Source organism: Saimiri boliviensis, chromosome 1, assembly GCF_048565385.1.
Source record: "Saimiri boliviensis isolate mSaiBol1 chromosome 1, mSaiBol1.pri, whole genome shotgun sequence".
Classification (NCBI taxonomy): Eukaryota; Metazoa; Chordata; class Mammalia; order Primates; family Cebidae; genus Saimiri; species Saimiri boliviensis.
The window spans coordinates 125568923-125588477 of NC_133449.1; the positions used below are offsets into that span (position 1 = coordinate 125568923).

Consider the following 19555-nt stretch of genomic DNA (forward strand, 5'->3'; position numbering starts at 1 on the left):
GCAGCCTTGACCTGGGTTCAAGTGATCCTCCAGCCTCGGCCTTCCAGAGCTTTGGGACTGCAGATGCAAGCCACTGTGCCCAGCCCCTGGGGAGATTTCTTACCGCCACCTGCCTGCCTGAGCTTGCCACCATGAGTCTCATTTTGGATTGAGACAGAGAAGACTTCTGTTAAAAATCAAAGCCATGAACTCATGTCTGTGACCACTGTCAGCTGTTCCCAACCACTCGGGCTAGTAACCCAGGGCGTGTTCTTGTGTCCAAAAGGCCCTCAATCCCTCCAGCCCTAGGATCACAACCTCCTTGCTCTAAGAATTGTCCACAGACCACTCCCAGTGCTCCTGGTAGTTGGAGAGCAGGCAGGGTGTTCCCATGTCAAGCCCTGAACAGACACCAGCCGGAGCTGACTTCCCACCATGGCTCCTTCCAGCCCTTAGTGCACCATCAGTTCATGCCACTACAATTTCTCTGTATTCTAGATTCTGCTTTATCCATCTAGTCTCTTTCCTGTAACACTTCTAGGTATTCCTGTCACCTCTGAAGGACAAGATTAAAATAAAACACCCCTAAAACCAAAAAACAAACAAACAAAAAAACACCTTTCCGAGTGCTGACCATCCCCTGCCCAACCCCTCCCCAATCCTGTGACCGCGGACCTGCCCCCCCTTTATCATGGGCTGTCACGCTGAGCCTTGGTTGGGCTCAGCTGGCAGGAGGAGATGGAGGGTGAGAGGAGAGAGGGTGGGTGTTTATTTCTCCAGCTGCCTCCCTCCCATTACACCCTCATGAGTTTCCACAGTCCTGACTTAACAGTCCCGTCAAAAATGGCATCACTAACTGCCCCATCATCCTGTCCACGTGGGCCCTCTGTTTCCTGAGAACCACACAGATACACTAGGATCGCTTCTAGACGTCATGAACAGATTGGATAGAACTTCTTGGCCTTGCCAAGGGCACTGTCCTGGGTGCTGGGATACCCAGGTTTGAGTGCCATCTGTCAGGTGTTCCCTGTGTGACCTTGGTGGTCACCTCACCTCTCTGACACTCAGCTTCCTTCTCTGCCAAATGGGTGGCTCCACTGAGATGGTTTTGGGGGAAAGGTTTCAAATACCTTTCCCCCAAGGGCTGTATGAAGGGTTTGGTGGACTAAGGGAAGCTAAATGGGTCAGGCACAGGTGGCTGAGAGGTGTGGGCTGTGCAGAGGAGGCTCACAGGCCCCTATTGCCTCCTGAGCAGACGACAGTCCGGCCCCGCCAGCTCCTTTTGAACACCGGGTCGTGAGTGTCAAGGAGACCTCCATCTCGGCGGGTTACGAGGTGTGCCAGCACGAAGTCTTGGGAGGGTAGGTGGGCATCTGCCTTGCTGGGGGAAGGGACTCAGAGCAGGAACCATGGGACAGGGTCTGGATCACCTGGAGAACTGGCCTGGGTGCTGCAGGATGGCTCTCGGGCTGACGGAGCCAAGGCTGGGGTGGGGCATCCTGTACAGTGTGGGGTGCATGGTGGCCCACAGAGAGGGAGAAAGAGAATAGCCTGAGAGGGCAGGAGATCCCCTGTGGCATTGGGGAGGGGAGGCTTGGGAGGGTGAGCACCCTGTGGGTGTGGGAGGCACAACCTGGTGGTGGCCGGAGAGCTGGCATGGGGTGGGGTGATGAGGAGGTTCTTTAGGGTGCAGGATGGCCCAGGTGGTGTGGGGTGAGGGGATGTTCCTTTGGGTACAGGATGGCCTGGGTGCTGTGGGGCGAGGGGATGTTCCCTGGGGTTGAGGATAGATAGCCCTGGTGGTATGGCATTAGGGGATGTGCCCTGGGGTACAGAATGGCCTGGGCGGTGTGGGGTGAAGCGTTGCTTTGTAAGTTTCAGGATAGCCAGCAGGGTTATGGGGTGGTGATGGGCTGCATTCTGGGGTGTAGGCTGTTCCACATGGCCTGTGTGTGGAGGAGTCAACCCAGAAGCCCAGGGATGGATGTGGGGTGAGCCTCTGGCTCTCAGCCTGCTGTGTGGCTGTGTCTCTACAGGGGCCGGTTTGGCCAGGTCCACAGGTGCACAGAGAAATCCACAGGCCTCCCACTGGCTGCCAAGATCATCAAAGTGAAGAGCGCCAAGGACCGGGTGAGGCATCTGGCCAGGCCAGGTCCCTCTGGCCAGCCTCAGGATACCTTCCCTTCTCTCAGGGCTCCCAGGTTCCCATGCTGAGCTGGAAATGCTACTTTTCCTGCTCTCTTCTGGGATTCTCACACTCCAGTCAGGAAGTTCCCTTCACAGCCCTGGGTTCAGACCCACCCACCACGCGCAGGTGTCCAGGCACCCCACCCTGTGGAGCCTGGGACAAGAAGGTTCTATCCTTATTGGGCCTTGGGTTTCCTGTCTGTGAGATGAGTTGGACACACTCAGGCCCTTTGTGTTGTGGAGTCTGGTTTGGGTGTTGAGTCATGGAGACCTGGTATGAGAATAGGAAACTGAGGAAGGATGAGGAGCTCTGTGTCTGTCTTGGGAGGTGCAGGGGGCTTCTATTCCTGACCCATTCGCTTGGAAATCCCTCTGTCCTCTGGTTCCCCAAGGAGGATGTGAAGAATGAGATCAACATCATGAACCAGCTGAGCCACGTGAACCTAATCCAGCTCTATGACGCCTTCGAGAGCAAGCACAGCTGCACCCTTGTCATGGAGTAGTGAGTATCGGAGACGGGGCAGCCGCCTTGGCTCAGGCCAGGGCTCAGAGCTGGGGCTTAGAGCCTTCATTCAAGGCAAAGCCCTCTCTGTACTTTCCCCTCTCTGCCACATCCAGGGTAGTGCCATCCTGTCTTCTCTGGCTTGACTTTTTGACCTCCAATATGGAATGTGGAGAACAAAGCCACTTTGTCACAATCCAGTGGCCAGTGAGCCTGATGTGGCCTGCCAGTTTATGTATGTCAATTGGCCTATACTATTTTCAGTACTTTTTTGAAAATTAAATTAAATTGAAAAGTTTTTTTTAGAGACAAAGTCTCTGTTGCCCAGGCTGGAGTGCAGTGTTGTGATTACAGCTCAGTGCAGCCTTGAACTCCCAGGCTCCAGTGATCCTCCCACCTCAGCCTCCCATGTCACTGTGACCACAGGCACATGCCACCACACCCCGCTGATTTTTAAAACTTTTTGTAGAGATTAGGTGTTTCTATGTTGCCCAGGCTGGTCTTCAACCCCTGAACTCAAGAGATCCTCCCGCCACAGCTTCCCAAAGTGCTGGAATTACAGGTGTGAGGCACCAGACTCTGCCTATTTTTAGTAATGTGGAATTAGTTGTTAACCTTTGGAAATAGTTTAGCTTCACATTAAAATCTAAATATCTGGCTTTTCTTTAATATGTAAAAGATGCAGTAAATGCCGGGCCTGCCTTTCCAAGTGGAAATGATGTGTTGGAGTCCCAGGAGTTGCCGTTTCTAGACAGGGCGACCAGGCTTCCTTTGCCACAATCCCCACCACTCCCAACCGTCCTAGAACTGGGGCCAAGGGCTCAGCGATCGTTCATATTTGCGCTTGTGTTGCTGTTTTCCTTCCAGGCAGAGCTGAGGAAAGTACAACATTTGTCATGTCATGTTCCTATCAAAAGTGGAAAAACAAAACAAAAGATAAACAAAAGACTATATGTTGTTAGAAAATGTTTGCTTCAGCCGGGCGCGTTGGCTCACGCCTGTAATCCCAGCACTTTGGGAGGCTGAGGCAGGTGGATCACGAAGTCAGGAGATCGAGACCATGCTGGCTAACATGATGACATCCCGTCTCTACTAAACAAACAAACAAACAAACAAACAAACTAGCCCGGCGTGGTGGCAAGCTCCTGTAGTCCCAGCTACTCAGGAGGCTGAAGCAGGAGAATTGCTTGAACCTGGGAGGCAGAGCTTGCAGTGAGCTGAGACTGTGCCACTGTACTCTAACCTGGTGACAGAGCAAGACTCTGTCTCAAAAAAAAAAAAAGAAAAGAAAATGTTTGCTTCATGTATGGCCAGATCAGCCCACTTAGCCATTTGCCACAAAGGTCTGAGTTGGCCTCCATAGGCAAATGAGTTTGCAGCCCTGGTCAGGATCATCAGCCCTGGAGTGTGCCTGGATCATCAGCATTGATGGCCATCCCCTCTTCCCTTTGACCTGCCACTTCCTTTTAACCACCCCTAATCTCTGCTGGGGGTGAACTGGAGCAAATCCCAATAAAATCCCAATGGCAGGCCTGGCATGGTGGCTCACGCTTGTAAACCCAGCACTTTGCGGGGGCTGAGGCGGGCAGATCACCTGAGTTAAGGAGTTCGAGACAAGACTGGCCAACGTGGTGAAACCCCGTCTCTATTAAAAATACAAAAATTGGCCAGTTGCGGTGGCTTACGCCTGTAATCCCAGCACTTTGGGAGGCTGAGGCGGGCAGATCACCTGAGTTCAGGACTTCAAGACCAGCCTGATCAACATGGAGAAACCCTGTCTCTACTAAAAATTAGCCAGGCCTGGTGGTGCATGCCTGTAAACCCAGATACTCAGGAGGCTGAGGCAGGAGAATTGCTTGAACTGGAAGGTGAGGTTGTGGTGAGCCAAGATCATACCACTGCACTCTAGCCTGGGCAACAAGAGCGAAACTCTGTCTCAAACCAAAAAAACAAAAATTAGCTGGGTTTGGTAGCAGGCGCCTGTAATTCCAGCTACTCAGGAAGCTGAGGCAGGAGACTCACTTGAACCCGGGAGACAGAGGTTGTAGTGAGCTGAGATCATGCCACTGCACTCTAGCCTGGATGACAGAGCGAGACTCCGTCTCAAAAAAACACACACACAAAAAACCCAGTGGCAGCGGCAGCAGCCCTATGACTCATGGAGTATGACTTTGGGCCTACCAGCCTGGCATCTTTTGTCCCCATGATGACAGTAGACAAGCCCTGAAGACCCTTGCTCAGGCTGGTGCCTGCCTCTCCCTTTGCTCTGGCAGTGTGGACGGCGGGGAGCTCTTTGACCGGATCACAGACGAGAAGTACCACCTGACCGAGCTGGATGTGGTCCTGTTCACCAGGCAGATCTGCGAGGGCGTGCATTACCTGCACCAGCACTACATCCTGCACCTGGACCTCAAGGTGGGTTCTGCCCCGGGAACGCAGAGGAGGGCCCCTGGTGCCCGAGCCCCTGGCGTGCCCTCATCATTGAGAGCTCTGTCCACAGACAGCCCTGGCTTTCATTCCTGGCTCTCTGTCTCTTTCGGAGTTCTGGAGTCTGGGACAGGCCACTCTTGCTGCCTCTGGGGGCTGTAGTTCTTCCATCTGGATAACTGTACGGCTTTAAGTGTTATTTAAAGATTGAGTGAAACAGTGAGCATTTCTTCTTTACGAAACAATGAGCTTTTCTTCTTTAAAAATACCTTTAAGATTAGTTTTTTGAAGAGTTCAAAAGGGAACATAGGCTGTGGTAACAAATATAGACAATAGAGCAGTATGTAAAATACACAGTGAGTTTCTCCTACCAGGCCTCCTTGCTGAGGGGACTTCTCTGTGAGCAAGCTGGCATGACTCACAGACACACAAAAGACCCTGCAATGCATTTCTCCCGCCATCCCTCTGTCTGTCTTCCCTCCCTCCCTCCCTTCCTTCCTCTTTCTCTTTCTCACTCTTTTCTTTCTTTCCTTCCTTCTTTCTTTCCTTCTTTCTTTCTTTTTCTTTCTTTCTTTCGCTTTCTTTTCTTCCTTCCTTCCTTCTTCCTTTTCTTTCTTTTTCTTTCTTTCTTTCTCTCTCTCTTTTCCTTCCTTCCTTCTCTCTCTCTCTCTCTCTCTCTCTCTGTCTCTCTCTCTCTCCCCTGTCTTTCTTTTTTGGAGACAGGGCCTCCCTCTGTTGCCCAGGCTGGAGTGCAATTGTGCCATCATAGCTCACTGCAATCTCAACTGCCCAGGCTTAAGTGATCCTCCCACCTCAGCCTCCGAAGTAGCTAGGATTACGAGCACATGCCACCACACTCGGTTAATTTTTGTATTTTTTATAGGAACAAGGATTTACCATGTTGCCCAGGCTGGTTTTGGACTCAAGCCATCCTGCCTCAGCTTCCCGAAGTGCTGAGATTACAGGCGTGAGCCACCACACCTGGCCCACATCTTGTTTTTCATCTTGATTTTGTTAGTAACACAGTACAGTCATCTTTCTTCATTCTCTGTAAGGGCTGTGTGATACTCTATGGAGTGAATACACTTTTGAATTCCACTTTTTTTTGTCTACTAGGAGTGTCCCGGGAGTGTCAGGTACATAACGCCCTGGGCACCGTGCCTGGCTGATAGCAAGCACTTGAGACACGGTGGCTGTTTCTCTGATTTTCCACTCCTCTGGGCCAACAGGAGGGTGTTTCTTTACAACTCATTTCAGGAAGGGGGTGAATGTTGGGCGCTACCCACAGAAGAAGGGCGGTGAGTTGACTGCATCTCTGAGGGTGCACATTGCCCCTTCTGACCGTCTTTCCCGGGGGACATCAGATTGTAAGGTGGGGTACTTGGAAAAAAAGGGTTGGCGGGATTGGCTTCAGGCCCCTTTTACTCATTAGAGCTCACTCCAAGCATCCTGCACCAGCTGCTCTGGGGTGGGCAGCCAGGGACATCTCAGGAACCTGCCCTGTGATTCCGGGGCAAAGACCAGCCTTTGGGGCACAGCCTGTGGTTGCAGCAGAGAGGAGATCACTGCTGAGGCTGTTTCCCAGCTGGGAGAAGGGCTGTGGGGGTTCAGCCCCTTCCAGTTGTGAGACTTGGAGAAAGTTTCTTAAGCTCATCAATTGTGAAATAGGGAAAAATCACACCTACCTCCTAGGGTGTTGTCTGGATTAAACATAGAGAAAGAGCTCCGGAATTGCACTGCCCGAGGGAGAGTGGCCACTAAGCACTTGAGATGTGGCTAGTGTGACTAACCGAACTTTACATTTTGTTAATTTAAATTAATAAACTGACCCTTGATTCAGTTATTGGAAAACTATTTGGAACAACTTGGATATATGAATTTACGTTTCAACTCTAAATTTCTTGAAATCTAAATACAGATCAAATATTTCTAATGAAAACTTAAGGTCTGAATTGAGATACACTGTAAGTGTAAAATACGCACTGGATTTAAGGGACCTAATATGAAAAATAATGGACACGATCACATCAATATTTTTGTACTGATAACTTATTGAAGTGATAATATTTCAGATATGTTGGGTTAAATAAAATACATTATTAATCTGTAATCCCAGCACTTTGGGAGGCCAAGGAAGGAGGAGGCCATGAGTTTGAGACTAGCCTGGGTGACATGTGAGACCCTGTCTTTACAAAAAAAAAATTTTTTTTAATTAATCAGGTATAGTGATGCATGCCTGTAGTTCTGATTGGTTGGGAGGCTGAGGCAGGAGGATTGCTTGAGCCCAGAAGTTGGAGGCTATAGTGAGGTATGATTGGGTCACCACACTCCAGCCTGGGCAATAGAGCAGGACCTTCTCTCAAAGGGGGAAAAAAGACATTAGAAAATGAACAGCAAGTTAGACTCAAAGCAATCAGAATGAGGGAAATAAAAATTGGAGTATAAATAATAAAATAAAACAGAAAAACAATAGAGAAAATCATTAAAACTAAAGGTCAGTTCTTTAGAAAGATCGATAAATTGGCAAATATTTAGTTATACTAACCAAGAGAAAGAGAAGTTTTCAGGAATAAAAGAGGGGACATTGCTACTGATCTTACAGAAATAAAAAAGGATTATAAAGAAATATGATAAAATTGTATGCCAATAAGGCAGATCATCTAGATGAAATGGACAAATTTCTAGGAAAATTAGCTATGAAATTAGCTCAAGAAGAAACAGAAAATATGAATAGATCTATAACAATGAAAGAGACTGAATTAGTAATCAAAAACTATCTACAAAGCAAAGCCCAGGCCCATATGGCTTCACTGGTGAATTATACCAAATGTATGTTTGTTTGTTTGTTTGTTTGTTTTGAGACAGGGTCTTGCTCTGTTACCCAGGCTAAAGTGCAGTGGCGTGACCACAGCTCCCTGCAGCTTCAACCTCCTGGGCTCAAGGGGTCCTCCCACCTCAGCCTCCTGAGTAGCTGGGACTAGCGATGAGTGCCTCATGTGCAACTAGTTTTTGTATTTTTTTTTTGTAGAGATGGGATTTCACCACGTTGCCCAGGCTGGTCTTGAACTCCTGGGCACAAGTGATCTGCCCACCTTGGCCTCCCAAATTACTGGGATTATAGGTGTGAGCCACCACGCCTGGCCCCAATTTTTTTTTTTAATTATTCTTTCCATAGGTTATTGGGGAACAAGTGTTGTTTGGTTACATGAGTAAGTTCTTTGGCGGTGATTTGTGAAATTTTGCTGTAACTATCACCTGAGCAGTATACCCTGCACCCAATTCGCGATCTTTTATCCCTCAATCTCTTCCCACCCTTTGCCTCTGAGTTACCAAAGTCCATTGTGTCTTTCTTACGCCTTTGCATCCTCATAGCTTAATTCTCACATATGAGTGAGAACATACAATGTTTGGTTTTCTATTTCTGAGTTACTTCACTTAGAGTAATAGTCTCCAGTCTCACCCAGGTCACTGTAAATGCCATTAATTCATTCCTTTTTATGGCTGAGTAGTATATGGTACTGTCATAAAAACAGGCACATAGACTAATGGAAGAGAATAGAGAACCCAGAAATAAACCCTAATACTTACAGCTAAATAATCTTCAACAAAGCAAACAAAAACATCAACTGAGGAAAGGACACCCTATTCAACAAACGGTGCTTGGATAACTGGCAAGCCACATGCAGGAGAATGAAACTGCATCCTCATCTCTCACCTTATACAAAAATCAACTCAAGATGGATCAAGGACTTAAATCTAAGACCTGAAACTAAAAATTCTAGAAGGCAACACTGGAAAAACCCTTCTAGACATTGGCTTAGGCAAGGATTTCATGAGCAAGAACCCAAAAGCAAATGCAATAAAAGCCAAATGTTTAAAGAATTAATACCTTTACAAATTCTTCCAAAAATCAAAGAAGAGGGAACACTTCCTTCTCATTTTATGAGACTAGTCTTATCCTCATCTCAAAATCAAAGAAGACATCACAAGGAAAGAAGGCTACAGACCAAAGTCCCTTATGGATATAGATGCAAAAATTCTCAATAAAATGTTAGCAAACTGAACATATAAAAAGGATCATATACATGACAAAGTGGGGTTTATCCCAAGAATGCAAGGTTGGTTTAACATATGAAATGTGCCATATTAATATAATAATTTTAATAGATATAGAAAAAGTAATTGACAAAATTCAAAATTTTTTAATGGTGAAAACAATAAACAAATGAGGACCAGAACCTCCTTAACCTGATAAAGGCCACCTATGAAAAACTCACAGCTAACATTAAGCTTAGTAGTAGGAGACTGAATGTTTTCTCCTTAAAATCAGGAACAAGACAGGGTATCTGTCCTTGCCACTTGAATTGAACATTTTACTGGAGGCTCTAACTAGGGCAATTAGGCAAGAAAAGAAATAAAAGGCATTCAGATTGGGAAGGAAGTAAAACTATGTTTATTTGCAGATGCCACCCACTTGTATGTAAAAAATCCTAAGGAGAGGAAACGATTAGGATTCATAAATTCATCAAGATTCTGGTATGTAACTCATATATACAAAAATTAATTGTATTTTTAAATACAGGGACTGAACAATCTGTAAATAAAATTAAGAAATTAATTTCATTTGTGACAGCATCAGAAGAGTAAAATACTTAGAAAAAAATTAACAAAATAAGTGCAAGACATACTCTGAAGACTACAACAAAATGTTAAGGTAATTCAAAGACCTAAACAAATGGAAAGCCATCCCATGGTCATGGATTGGAAAATGTAATATTGTTAAGGTGACTCTCCCATTGATCCACAGATTCAACATAATCCTTTATCAAAGTCATAGCTGGCTTCTTTCCAGATATTAATGAAATCCTAAAATTGAGATGGGAATTCAGGGGACCTAGAATAACAAAAACAATCTTGAAAAAGAACAAATTTGGAGGACTAACATTTCCCAATTTCAAAACTTTCTACAATGCTACAGAAACCAAAACAATATATTATTGATGTAAGATTAGATATATGCATCAAATTAATACACTTGAGAGTCTAGAAATAAACCATTACATTTATGGTCATTTGATTTGTGACAACGGTGCCATGACAATTCAATGGGAAAAGTGTAAGTCTTTTCAACAATTGTGCTGGGATCCCATGCTAGAGAGCTACATGTAAAAGAATGAAGTTGGACCCTTACCTTACACCATATACAAAAATTAATTCAGCCGGGCGCAGTGGCTCACGCCTGTAATCCCAGCACTTTGGGAGGCCGAGGCGGGTGGATCACAAGGTCAAGAGATCGAGACCATTCTGGTCAACATGGTGAAACCCCATCTCTACTAAAAATACAAAAATTAGCTGGGTATGGTGGCACACACCTATAGTCCCAGCTACTTGGGAGGCTGAGGCAGGAGAATTGCCTGAACCCAGGAGTCGCAGGTTGCGGTGAGCCGAGATCGTGCCATTGCACTCCAGCCTGGGTAACAAGAGTGAAAACTCCGTCTCAAAAAAAAAGTTAATTCATGATTTTTTTAAATAAAATAATTCCTAGATATCTTTGGGCAGTGTTATAGTCTTAAAGCTTTCACTTTGACTGGAGAAGCAAGCATGAGTTTAGTGATTTCTAAATGAAGCCAAAATATTGATTTATACATTAAACCTTAATGAATTAGTCTTGCTTAGAACAGAGTGTTCTAAAAATATCACTGTATTTCGCTTATTCCTGCCATTTATAAAAGTTATCAGAAATCATTTTAACTAAGATTAAGTAGCATTATTCCTATTTTATCTTCCCAGGAAGAGCCTGTTGTCTGAATGATGCCAAAGTTTTCAATATCATTGGAAAGTCTCTATTAAATACAAAGTCGAAACTTCTAGCCTTACTTAACATGCACATACAATCAACTAATTCTGTAAATGATTATTTGCAGTTCTTTCTATGCTTAAGGTTCTGTGGTAGAAGATAAAGCCGTAGGTTCCATTTTTAATATTAAAAATCTAACATTGTTCTAAGAAATTACATCTCCTACTAATATAATTTATCACTGGTTTATTTTAAAATTTGCAATATTAAGAAAACAAATTGTAAAATTATAAAAATCAAGAAACAAAGAATATCTAATTTAAAAAAAAGTTAATTCAAAATGGATAGTTGATGTAAATGTAAGAGCTAAAACTACAAAATTATTAGAAGAAAACATAGGAATAGATCCTTATGACCTTGGATTAGGCAATGGTGTCTTAGATATGACACTAGAAACATAATCAATAAAAAAAAAAAGAGATGAATTAGACTTCATCAAAATGAAAAATCTTCATACTTCAAATGATCCATGAGAAAAGTAAAATAATAGCTCACGGAATGGGAGAAAATATTTCCAAATCATGTTTCAGATAAAGGACTTGTATTTAGACAATAGAAAGACAAATAACCAATTAAAAATGGTCAAAGGATTTGAATAGACATTTATCCAATGAAAACATAAAATTGCCACTACGCACATGAAGTCATTCTCAGCCTTGTTACAGAACTGTAAATCAAAATCAATTATTTCATATCCACTAGACTGACTACAAACATGACACACAATAAGAAGTGTTAAAGCCCGGGTGCAGCGGCTTACACATTGGGAAGCCAAGGTGGGCAGATCACCTGATGTTGGGAGTTCGAGACCAGCCTGACCAACTTGGAGAAACCCTGTCTCTACTAAAAATACAAAATTAGCTGGGTGTGATGTTACATACCTGTAATCCCAGCTACTCGGGAGGCTGAGGCAGGAGAATCGCTTGAACCTGGGAGGCAGAGGTTACAGTGAGCCAGTCGCACCATTACACTCCAGCCTGGGCAACAAGAACAAAACTCCATCTGAAAAAAAAGGGGGGGGTGGTTAGCTAGGATATGGAAAATTTGGAACTCTCATACATTGCTGGTGGGGTTGTAAAATTGTTCATTCACTTTTTAAAAAGTTTGGCAGTTTCCAAAAATGCTAAACATAGAATTACCATACAACCCAGCAATTTTACTCCTAGGTATACACCTAAGAGAATTAAAATATAAGTTGACACAAAAACTTGCACACAAATGTTTTTAGTAGCATTATATATAATAGCCAAAAGTGTAAACAACCCAGATGTTCATTAACTTTATTAGTTAATGGATAAATAAAATATGGTCTAATCCATACAATGGAATATTATTTAGCCATGGAAAGGAATGAAGGACTGATACGTGCTACACAACATGGATAAACCTTGAAAACATTCTGGTAAGTGAAGGAAAGCAGACATGAAAGGCCATATTTTAATGATTCCATTTATATGAAATGTCCAGAATAGGCAAATCCACAGAGAAAGAGAATACATTAATGATTGCCAGAGGGTGGGAAGTAAGGGTAGAATGGACAGGGACTGATGATGGGTATGGGTTTGTTTTTTTTTTGAGGTGATGAAAATGTTCCAAAATTAGATAGTGGTATCATTGCACAACTCTGTGAATATACTAAAAATCACTGAATTGCATACTTTAAAATGGTGAGTTTTATGATAAAAATCAGTATTATTTGTATTATTCATAATGTTATAAAAATTAAGTTCACTGTTTCTTTTGACCTTTTTAAATGTGCATACTAGAAAACTATATGTGGCTGCATTATATTTTTATTGGACAGTGTTATTCTAGATCTCATATAGAAGACATAGGGATTTTTAAACACCATTCTCTCCACCTATCTGAGGAATTGTACGACCTCATTATAACACAAATAACAATGAAGTCTTCTGTTGGGAAAAATAGCAGACATTTGCTTTGGAAGCTGTAAAGTGTTTCATGCATATTATGTCATTTGATCCTCACACCCTCCCGGGGCACAGGCAGGAAGAGGTTATTACTCCTATTTTACATATGGAGACATTGAGTCTTCAGGAATGGGGAGGAACTCATCCAGGGCTCAGAACCAGGTAATGAGCCCCTGTGCCTCAGGCACTGGGCCCTGGGTCTGCAAGTCCTGTCTATCGTAAGCCCTAGATCTTCATTCAGCTTCTCTCCCCAAACCTCCAACACACATAAACCCAAATTTGTCATGTACAAGCAGCGAGCATCCTTCCAGGCTCCCTCAGGGCCTCAGAGCTGATCCAAGTGCCGCAGGAGGAGAGGCGTGCTAAGGCTGCCAGCCTCATGCCATGGGCCACAGCTGTCACTGCAGAAAGGCAGTGGACATTCGGCAGCTCTGCTCTCCTTAACCAACCAGTGATGCTTTGGTGTCACCCCAGAGGTTCTGATGTAATTGGTCAGGGTTGAGGCTTGGGCACTGGGACTTTTTTTTTTTTTTTTTTTTTAATTCTCTTAGCATTCCAGTATAACATTGGGATTTTAAAAGCTCCCCTGATGATTCCAATGTACAGCCAGGTTTGGGGAGGCAGCCCCAAACCAGTAGTCCCACACAAGCAACTCATGGGCCAAATATACATCACAGAGGTGTTCTGTGGGGCTTCCAGATGTGAGTTTAGATTTCACGTAGTTGTTAACATTTAAAAGCATGGAATTTTCACATAAAAACCTGAATTCCTAGCTGGGCATGGTGGCTTACCTGTAAGCCCAGCACTTTGGGAGGCTGAGGCTGGAGGATCTCTTGACCCTAGGGGTTCGAGACCAACCTGGGGAACATGGCGAGACCCCCATCTCTATTTTTTTAATTAAAAACAAAACCAACCAAACAAAAAACCCCTGAATTCCTGGCTTCCCTTGAGGACTGAGAAACTCTGGCGTTGTGCCTGCACTCATACGTGGTGATCAGTGGCTGGCACTGGGTAGTGCTGTCCCTTTACACAGGCCAGTAGCCTCCAGTTTCCCACAGTCCACACCAATCCTAATTGTCTCACCAGCCGCTTCATGTATTTTCATTATCTATCCAGCCCCTGCAGGGCTGCCCTGAGCAATTTGGGTGCCTTGAAGGCTGGAAAACGGAGGTCTATAGACAAAGAAGCGAGGCAGCTGCAGACCTCCTCTCTGTTACTTGGGCTAAGCAGACTTCTTTCTTTCCCAGCCGGAGAACATACTGTGCATCAATCAGACAGGACATCAAATTAAGATCATTGACTTCGGGCTGGCCAGAAGGTAAGGGGGTTTTATTTAGACAACTTAGCAAAATTCCTTGGGATTCTTTGTGGCTCTCTGGGCATGGTTACTGCTGACCCAGCCAATGCTTGAGTTTTGGAACTGATTGGATCCCAAATGCTTGAGTTCTTGTGCACAGAGGCTGGTGGCCTTTGACTTGCAGACAGGCCCTGATGCTCTTGCAGGGGCTGGTTTTGTGCTGTGGGCTCTGCTTCTCCCTAAACGGCTATGGGATTAACTGGTCTTCACACCACCTATCAGAAGAGAGAAGAGTGATGGTGAAGGGGGTTGCTGAGCTGGGTGCTAGGCTGCTCAGTTCTGTGGATTCCACAGGCCTTCTGCGGGCCAGGAGGTGCTGGGCTATGCAATGCATCTGTCACCATCCCTGCCCTCCAGGAAATGACCAGGTTAAATACAAAAAGTGAGTATGTGACAGTGTTGGGTGGTGCCATGGGTGGCTGTTTCTATAACCACTCAGGACTGGTTTAAATCTTGGTGAAATGACGATATAATGCATTACCTGCTGGCAGGGGGGTGGTTACGAGGGTTAAATGAGAAAATACACAGATAGTGTGGACCCATCCTATCTGGGAGGTCAGGTTCTCACGTTTCAGGGAGTAAAGTAAACATTGTAGGCCCAACACAGTGGTTCATTCCTGTAATCCCAACACTTTGGGAGGTCAAGGAGGGAGGATCTCTTGACCCCAGGAATTTGAGACCAGCCTGGACAATATAGCAAGATCTCATCTCTACAAAAAACACAAAATTAGCCAGCATGGTGGTGAGCACCTGTAGTCTCAGCTACTCAGGAGGCTGAGGTGGGAGGATCACTTGAGCTTTCAGTGAGCTAAGATCGCACCATTATACTCCAGTCTGGGCAATACAGCTAGACCCTGTCTACAAATAAATAAATAATAAACATTGTGTATATATATTTTTATTATTATTACTTTGAGATGGAGTCTTGCTCTGTTACCCAGACTGAAATGCAATGATGCAATCTCTGTTCACTACAACATCTGCTTCCTGGATTCAAGCAATTCACCTGCCTTAGCCTCCCAAGTAGCTGGGATTACAGGCATTCACCACCACACATGGCTAATTTTTGTATTTTTAGTAAAAATGGGGTTTCACTAAGTGGGCCAGACTGGTCTCAAACTCCTGACCTCAAGTGATCCTCTTGCTTCAGCCTCCCAAAGTGCTGGAATTACAGGTGTGAGTCACCTAATCTGGGCCCAATGTCTATGATGTTAAAAATCTCATAGTCTCTTAAAATGCTTGGAGCCCAGTGCAGTGTGGCTAACATTGCTGTGCAGCCCAAGGGACACTACCCATGGCACCACCCAACACTGTCACATACTCACTTTTTGTATTTAACTGGTCATTTCCTGGAGGGCAGGGATGGTGACGGATGCATCACATAGCCCAGCACCTCCTGGCCCCAAGAGGCCTGGGGAATTCACAAAACTGCGCAGCCCAGCACCCTGCTCAGCAGCCCACTTCACCATCACTCTCCACTCTTCTCAGATAGGTGCTGTAAAAGTCACATGTATGCTGAACACTGTGCCTCCGGAGGGTTCCTGCCCACGGCACACATGCCCAGTGGTGTGGGTTCTCAGCAGTGGTAGTAGCATATCTTTGGCATCTGGGAAGGCTTCCTCTAAACCTTCAGGCATCCTCGGTTCATAAACACGGCAGTAATGTATGCCCAGCTTCCAAGATTCAGCCAGGATTCTGTTTCCCCCAAGAGTGACATTTCTCTGGGAATCACGTATCTTCTAGGAAGGTCTTTGGCTGCAGCTGAATTTTCAAGAAGATGAAGCTCCTTCTCTCTCCTGATGGCTGGCTTTTTCTTCTTCTTCTTTCTTTCTTTCTTCTTCTTCTTTTTTTTTTTTTTTTGATAATCTCACTCTGTCGACCAGAGGCTGGAGTGCAGTGGCGTAACCTCAGCTCACTGCAACCTCCGCCTTCCGGTTTCCAGCAATTCTCCTGACTCAGCCTCCCAAGTAGCTGGGACAACAGGCACCCGCCACCACACCCAGCTAATTTTTGTTTTTTTTTTTGTTTTGTTTTGTTTTGTTTTTGAGACAGAGTTTCGCTCTTGTTACCCAGGCTGGAGTGCAATGGCGCAATCTCGGCTCACCGCAACCTCCGCCTCCTGGGCTCAGGCAATTCTCCTGCCTCAGCCTCCTAAGTAGCTGGGATTACAGGCACGCGCCACCATGCCCAGCTAGTTTTTTGTATTTTTAGTAGAGACGGGGTTTCACCATGTTGACCAAGATGGTCTCGATCTCTCGACCTCGTGATCCACCCGCCTCGGCCTCCCACAGTGCTGGGATTACAGGCTTGAGCCACCGCGCCCGGCAATTTTTGTATTTTTAATAGAGACAGGGTTTCACCATGCTGGCTAGGCTGGTCTCGAACTCCTGACTTGAAGTTATTCTCCCGCCTCGGCCTCCTAAAGTGCTGGGATTACAGGCGTGAGCCACTGTGCCTGGCCCTGATGGCTGTTATCCATGAAGAAGTAGTTTTCTTATTTCATGGCCACATGATGCCCTCCACCACATCCATGAATGGAAGGAAGCACAACCGTGGCCCTGGAGGCAGAGCCACGTGCCTGAGCTCAGCTCTGCCTTGCAGCACCTGCCTCCCAGGCAGCACCCATACCCTCAGTGCTGGTCTTCCTGGTCACTCCTCTACTGGTTGAAGTGTTAACGTGACCCATTTGCAGCGTGATGATCCATTTTCAGTGCCCGATGTGCTGCTGGTGTAACCACAAGAGGAAGTTCATGTCATCCCACAGGGCCTTCAGGGTCTCCATCACACAGTGATGGACAGAAGAAAATCTCTGCAACCCAAATACTCAAAAATCACATTCAATCTGTCATGTTAGCAAATTGCTTAGTATTTTCCCAGATAATATGCTATAAAATTCAGAAGCGTCCCACACGCTTGCACGTTGTATACACTAGGGGAATGTTTCTCAACCTGTTTCATGATCACTGCCTGCCCCATTGTGAACCCTTTTTGACTTTATTTCCTCAATCACTTAGTCCCCCCATGCCATGACATTTAATGCCACTGGTGTACTGTGTATCTGTTTATGTGCTGTGGCCCTTCGGAGAGCCGTAAACCATTGCAATAGCTAAGGCTGTTCTGTCCCTTCAGAACCAATGCTTGTCCCCCATGGGGCAATATTGTCTTCACTGAGAATGCACACGCTGATGTATGCAGTACGTTGTCAAATACCTGATGGCCTGCTGCCACATGAGCCTTTGCAGGAACACATTGTGAACGCCAAGAAAGAAGTAACCACTGGACGCCCCGGAGTCAGGGAAAGCTTCTCTGAGCAGCCGACAGGGACTGGTAGACAGGATTTGCTGTCTGTAGGCAATGCTGCTCCACTGGCAAATGCTTCAGCACCAGCATGAGGGAGTGGGGAGTGAGAAGGAGTAGGTTTGATTTGGAATCTTTGCCAATGTTTGCTAACTACAAGCTACCAAGATGATATCACTGAAGGCGGAGTTGGGAGGAAAGGCACTCAGGACTCCTGTGCACCTGAGAGCCAGCTCCAGTGCAGCACTGCCTGGAGGGGAGGCAGGGGAACCCTGTGAGTTACGGGCTGAGAATAGGGTGCACACCGTGTATGCGCGGGCTGGTTGGGAGAAGATACAATGGAAGATGAGGGCACTAATGGGGAATCGTGAATGCGAGGCTCACACTTCTGAACATTATCCTGTAAGCTTCAGAGTCTTATCTGGTGGAGAGGTGAAAAGGTCTGTAGGTCAATTTACCAGAAATGAGTGAAGCCAAAAGCCTCCACGCTGAGTGGCTGTTTGGGAAAAACTCTCAAATTGTATTTGCTCTCACACCGCAGCAAACAACACTGAAGACTTCTGTGATCAAAAGCGGGCAGGTGGGTTCCCCACCGGGGAGCAGCAGATGTCAGCTGGGTATTCTGCAGCTCAGTTCGACATCCCCTACCAGGAGATAGCCGCAGATCCTACAGGTTGAGGGCTCAGTCCTCAAGGATACCCCGTCTTCCCCCAGACACTGGTCACAAGTCCAAACCTCTGGAGCTTCTGATGGAATGTCTTCATGTTAGGGTTCCCATGACCCCCCTCTTTGGGTTTGCTTAATTTGCTGGAATGGCTCACAGAACTCAAGGAAACACTTACTTACATTTATCTGTTTATATTACAAAGAATACAGGTGAAAAGAGGCATAGGAAGGGGAATGGGGGAAGGGTCATGGATCTTCCATGCCCTCCCTGTGCGCCCCCCTCTCCAGGAACCTCCCCGTGTTCAGCCATTGGGAAGCTCACCAACCCTGTCCTCTTAGGTTTTTATGGAGGCTTCATGACATAAGCATGATTGACCATGGCGTAGAAAGGTGATTGGACAAAAAGCCCATGATCTAAAACCAGCAAGGCCTGTCTTTTTCTTAGCCTCTCTGTGTCGCATTCCTTCCTTTAGGGTAGGGGGGCAGGACCCTTTCTAGAATGAGGGTCTTTTGATCCACAGTCAGATTAGAGTCCTGCCTTGGGAAGGATAAACAAGGACTGGAGAAGAACAGAGAGATTGTCTCCTGAGGCCTAAAGTGTCCCAACATTATAACAAGGAATATGCAAGTTAGTAGCCAGGAACATACACACATGTATATAACACCACATATATATGTAACACCACAGTGCCTAATCCATCCAGAACTGTCAGACAAATTCATTAACCTGGTCAAGGGCAAGAATTCTGCTGGCGGGACCAGAAGCAGAGGGCAAGATCTAGAAAATAAACATGGTGCCAAATGTACGAACAGGCCACCCATGGAAAACAGCTGGGCACTGGTGATGGGCAGGTGCCCAAAACCCGTGATAATGTAGGAAACTGCCCTCTGTGGGGCCAGGCTGGCAGAGACACAGGTTCTGGCTGTGCAGTGGACAGAAAATGTCAAAAACATCCTCCATAATCTGGCAATGGGGTCATTCCGCAGTTTTGTTTAGCAAGTTGTTTTTTGCCAAACTGCCCTGCTTCCTGGGCACTGTGTCTTTCCAAGAGGATCTGGGTGGGTTTTGCAGGTTGAGGAAGCATATTCCATGCTACAGAATAACTAAATGTTTGTAAAGACAAAGGGAATGCTAATATCCCCCCAGCATAAAGTATAGAAAATAAAGTTGTGTTTCTGGGGGGCTATTAGAAGGTGCTGAGATTTTCAGCAAGGCCATGGCTCCTTGTGCAGTGGAAGCACATATCTGTACAATTCTCCGAGGTCAGGACCTCTGGCAAGAGGGACCAAGGTTATCCCAGGCCAGGAGTGAGAGCCATCAGTGCATCTAAATAGTGACACATCCAGGTTAA

General features: G+C 45.8%; 1 protein-coding gene across 6 annotated transcripts in view; it reads left to right on the forward strand.

Moving 5' to 3' along the window:
• MYLK3 (myosin light chain kinase 3) overlaps window positions 1-19555 on the forward strand; it is a 66736-nt gene that overhangs the window by 33456 nt on the left and 13725 nt on the right. For all 6 annotated transcript variants that reach the window (XM_010347813.3, XM_074403468.1, XM_010347812.3 and 3 more), the window contains 5 exons: window positions 1235-1340; window positions 2016-2109; window positions 2559-2668; window positions 4942-5083; window positions 14131-14201. In XM_010347813.3, coding sequence (XP_010346115.2) covers window positions 1235-1340; window positions 2016-2109; window positions 2559-2668; window positions 4942-5083; window positions 14131-14201 — 523 coding nt within the window. The remainder of the gene's footprint in view (window positions 1-1234; window positions 1341-2015; window positions 2110-2558; window positions 2669-4941; window positions 5084-14130; window positions 14202-19555) is intronic.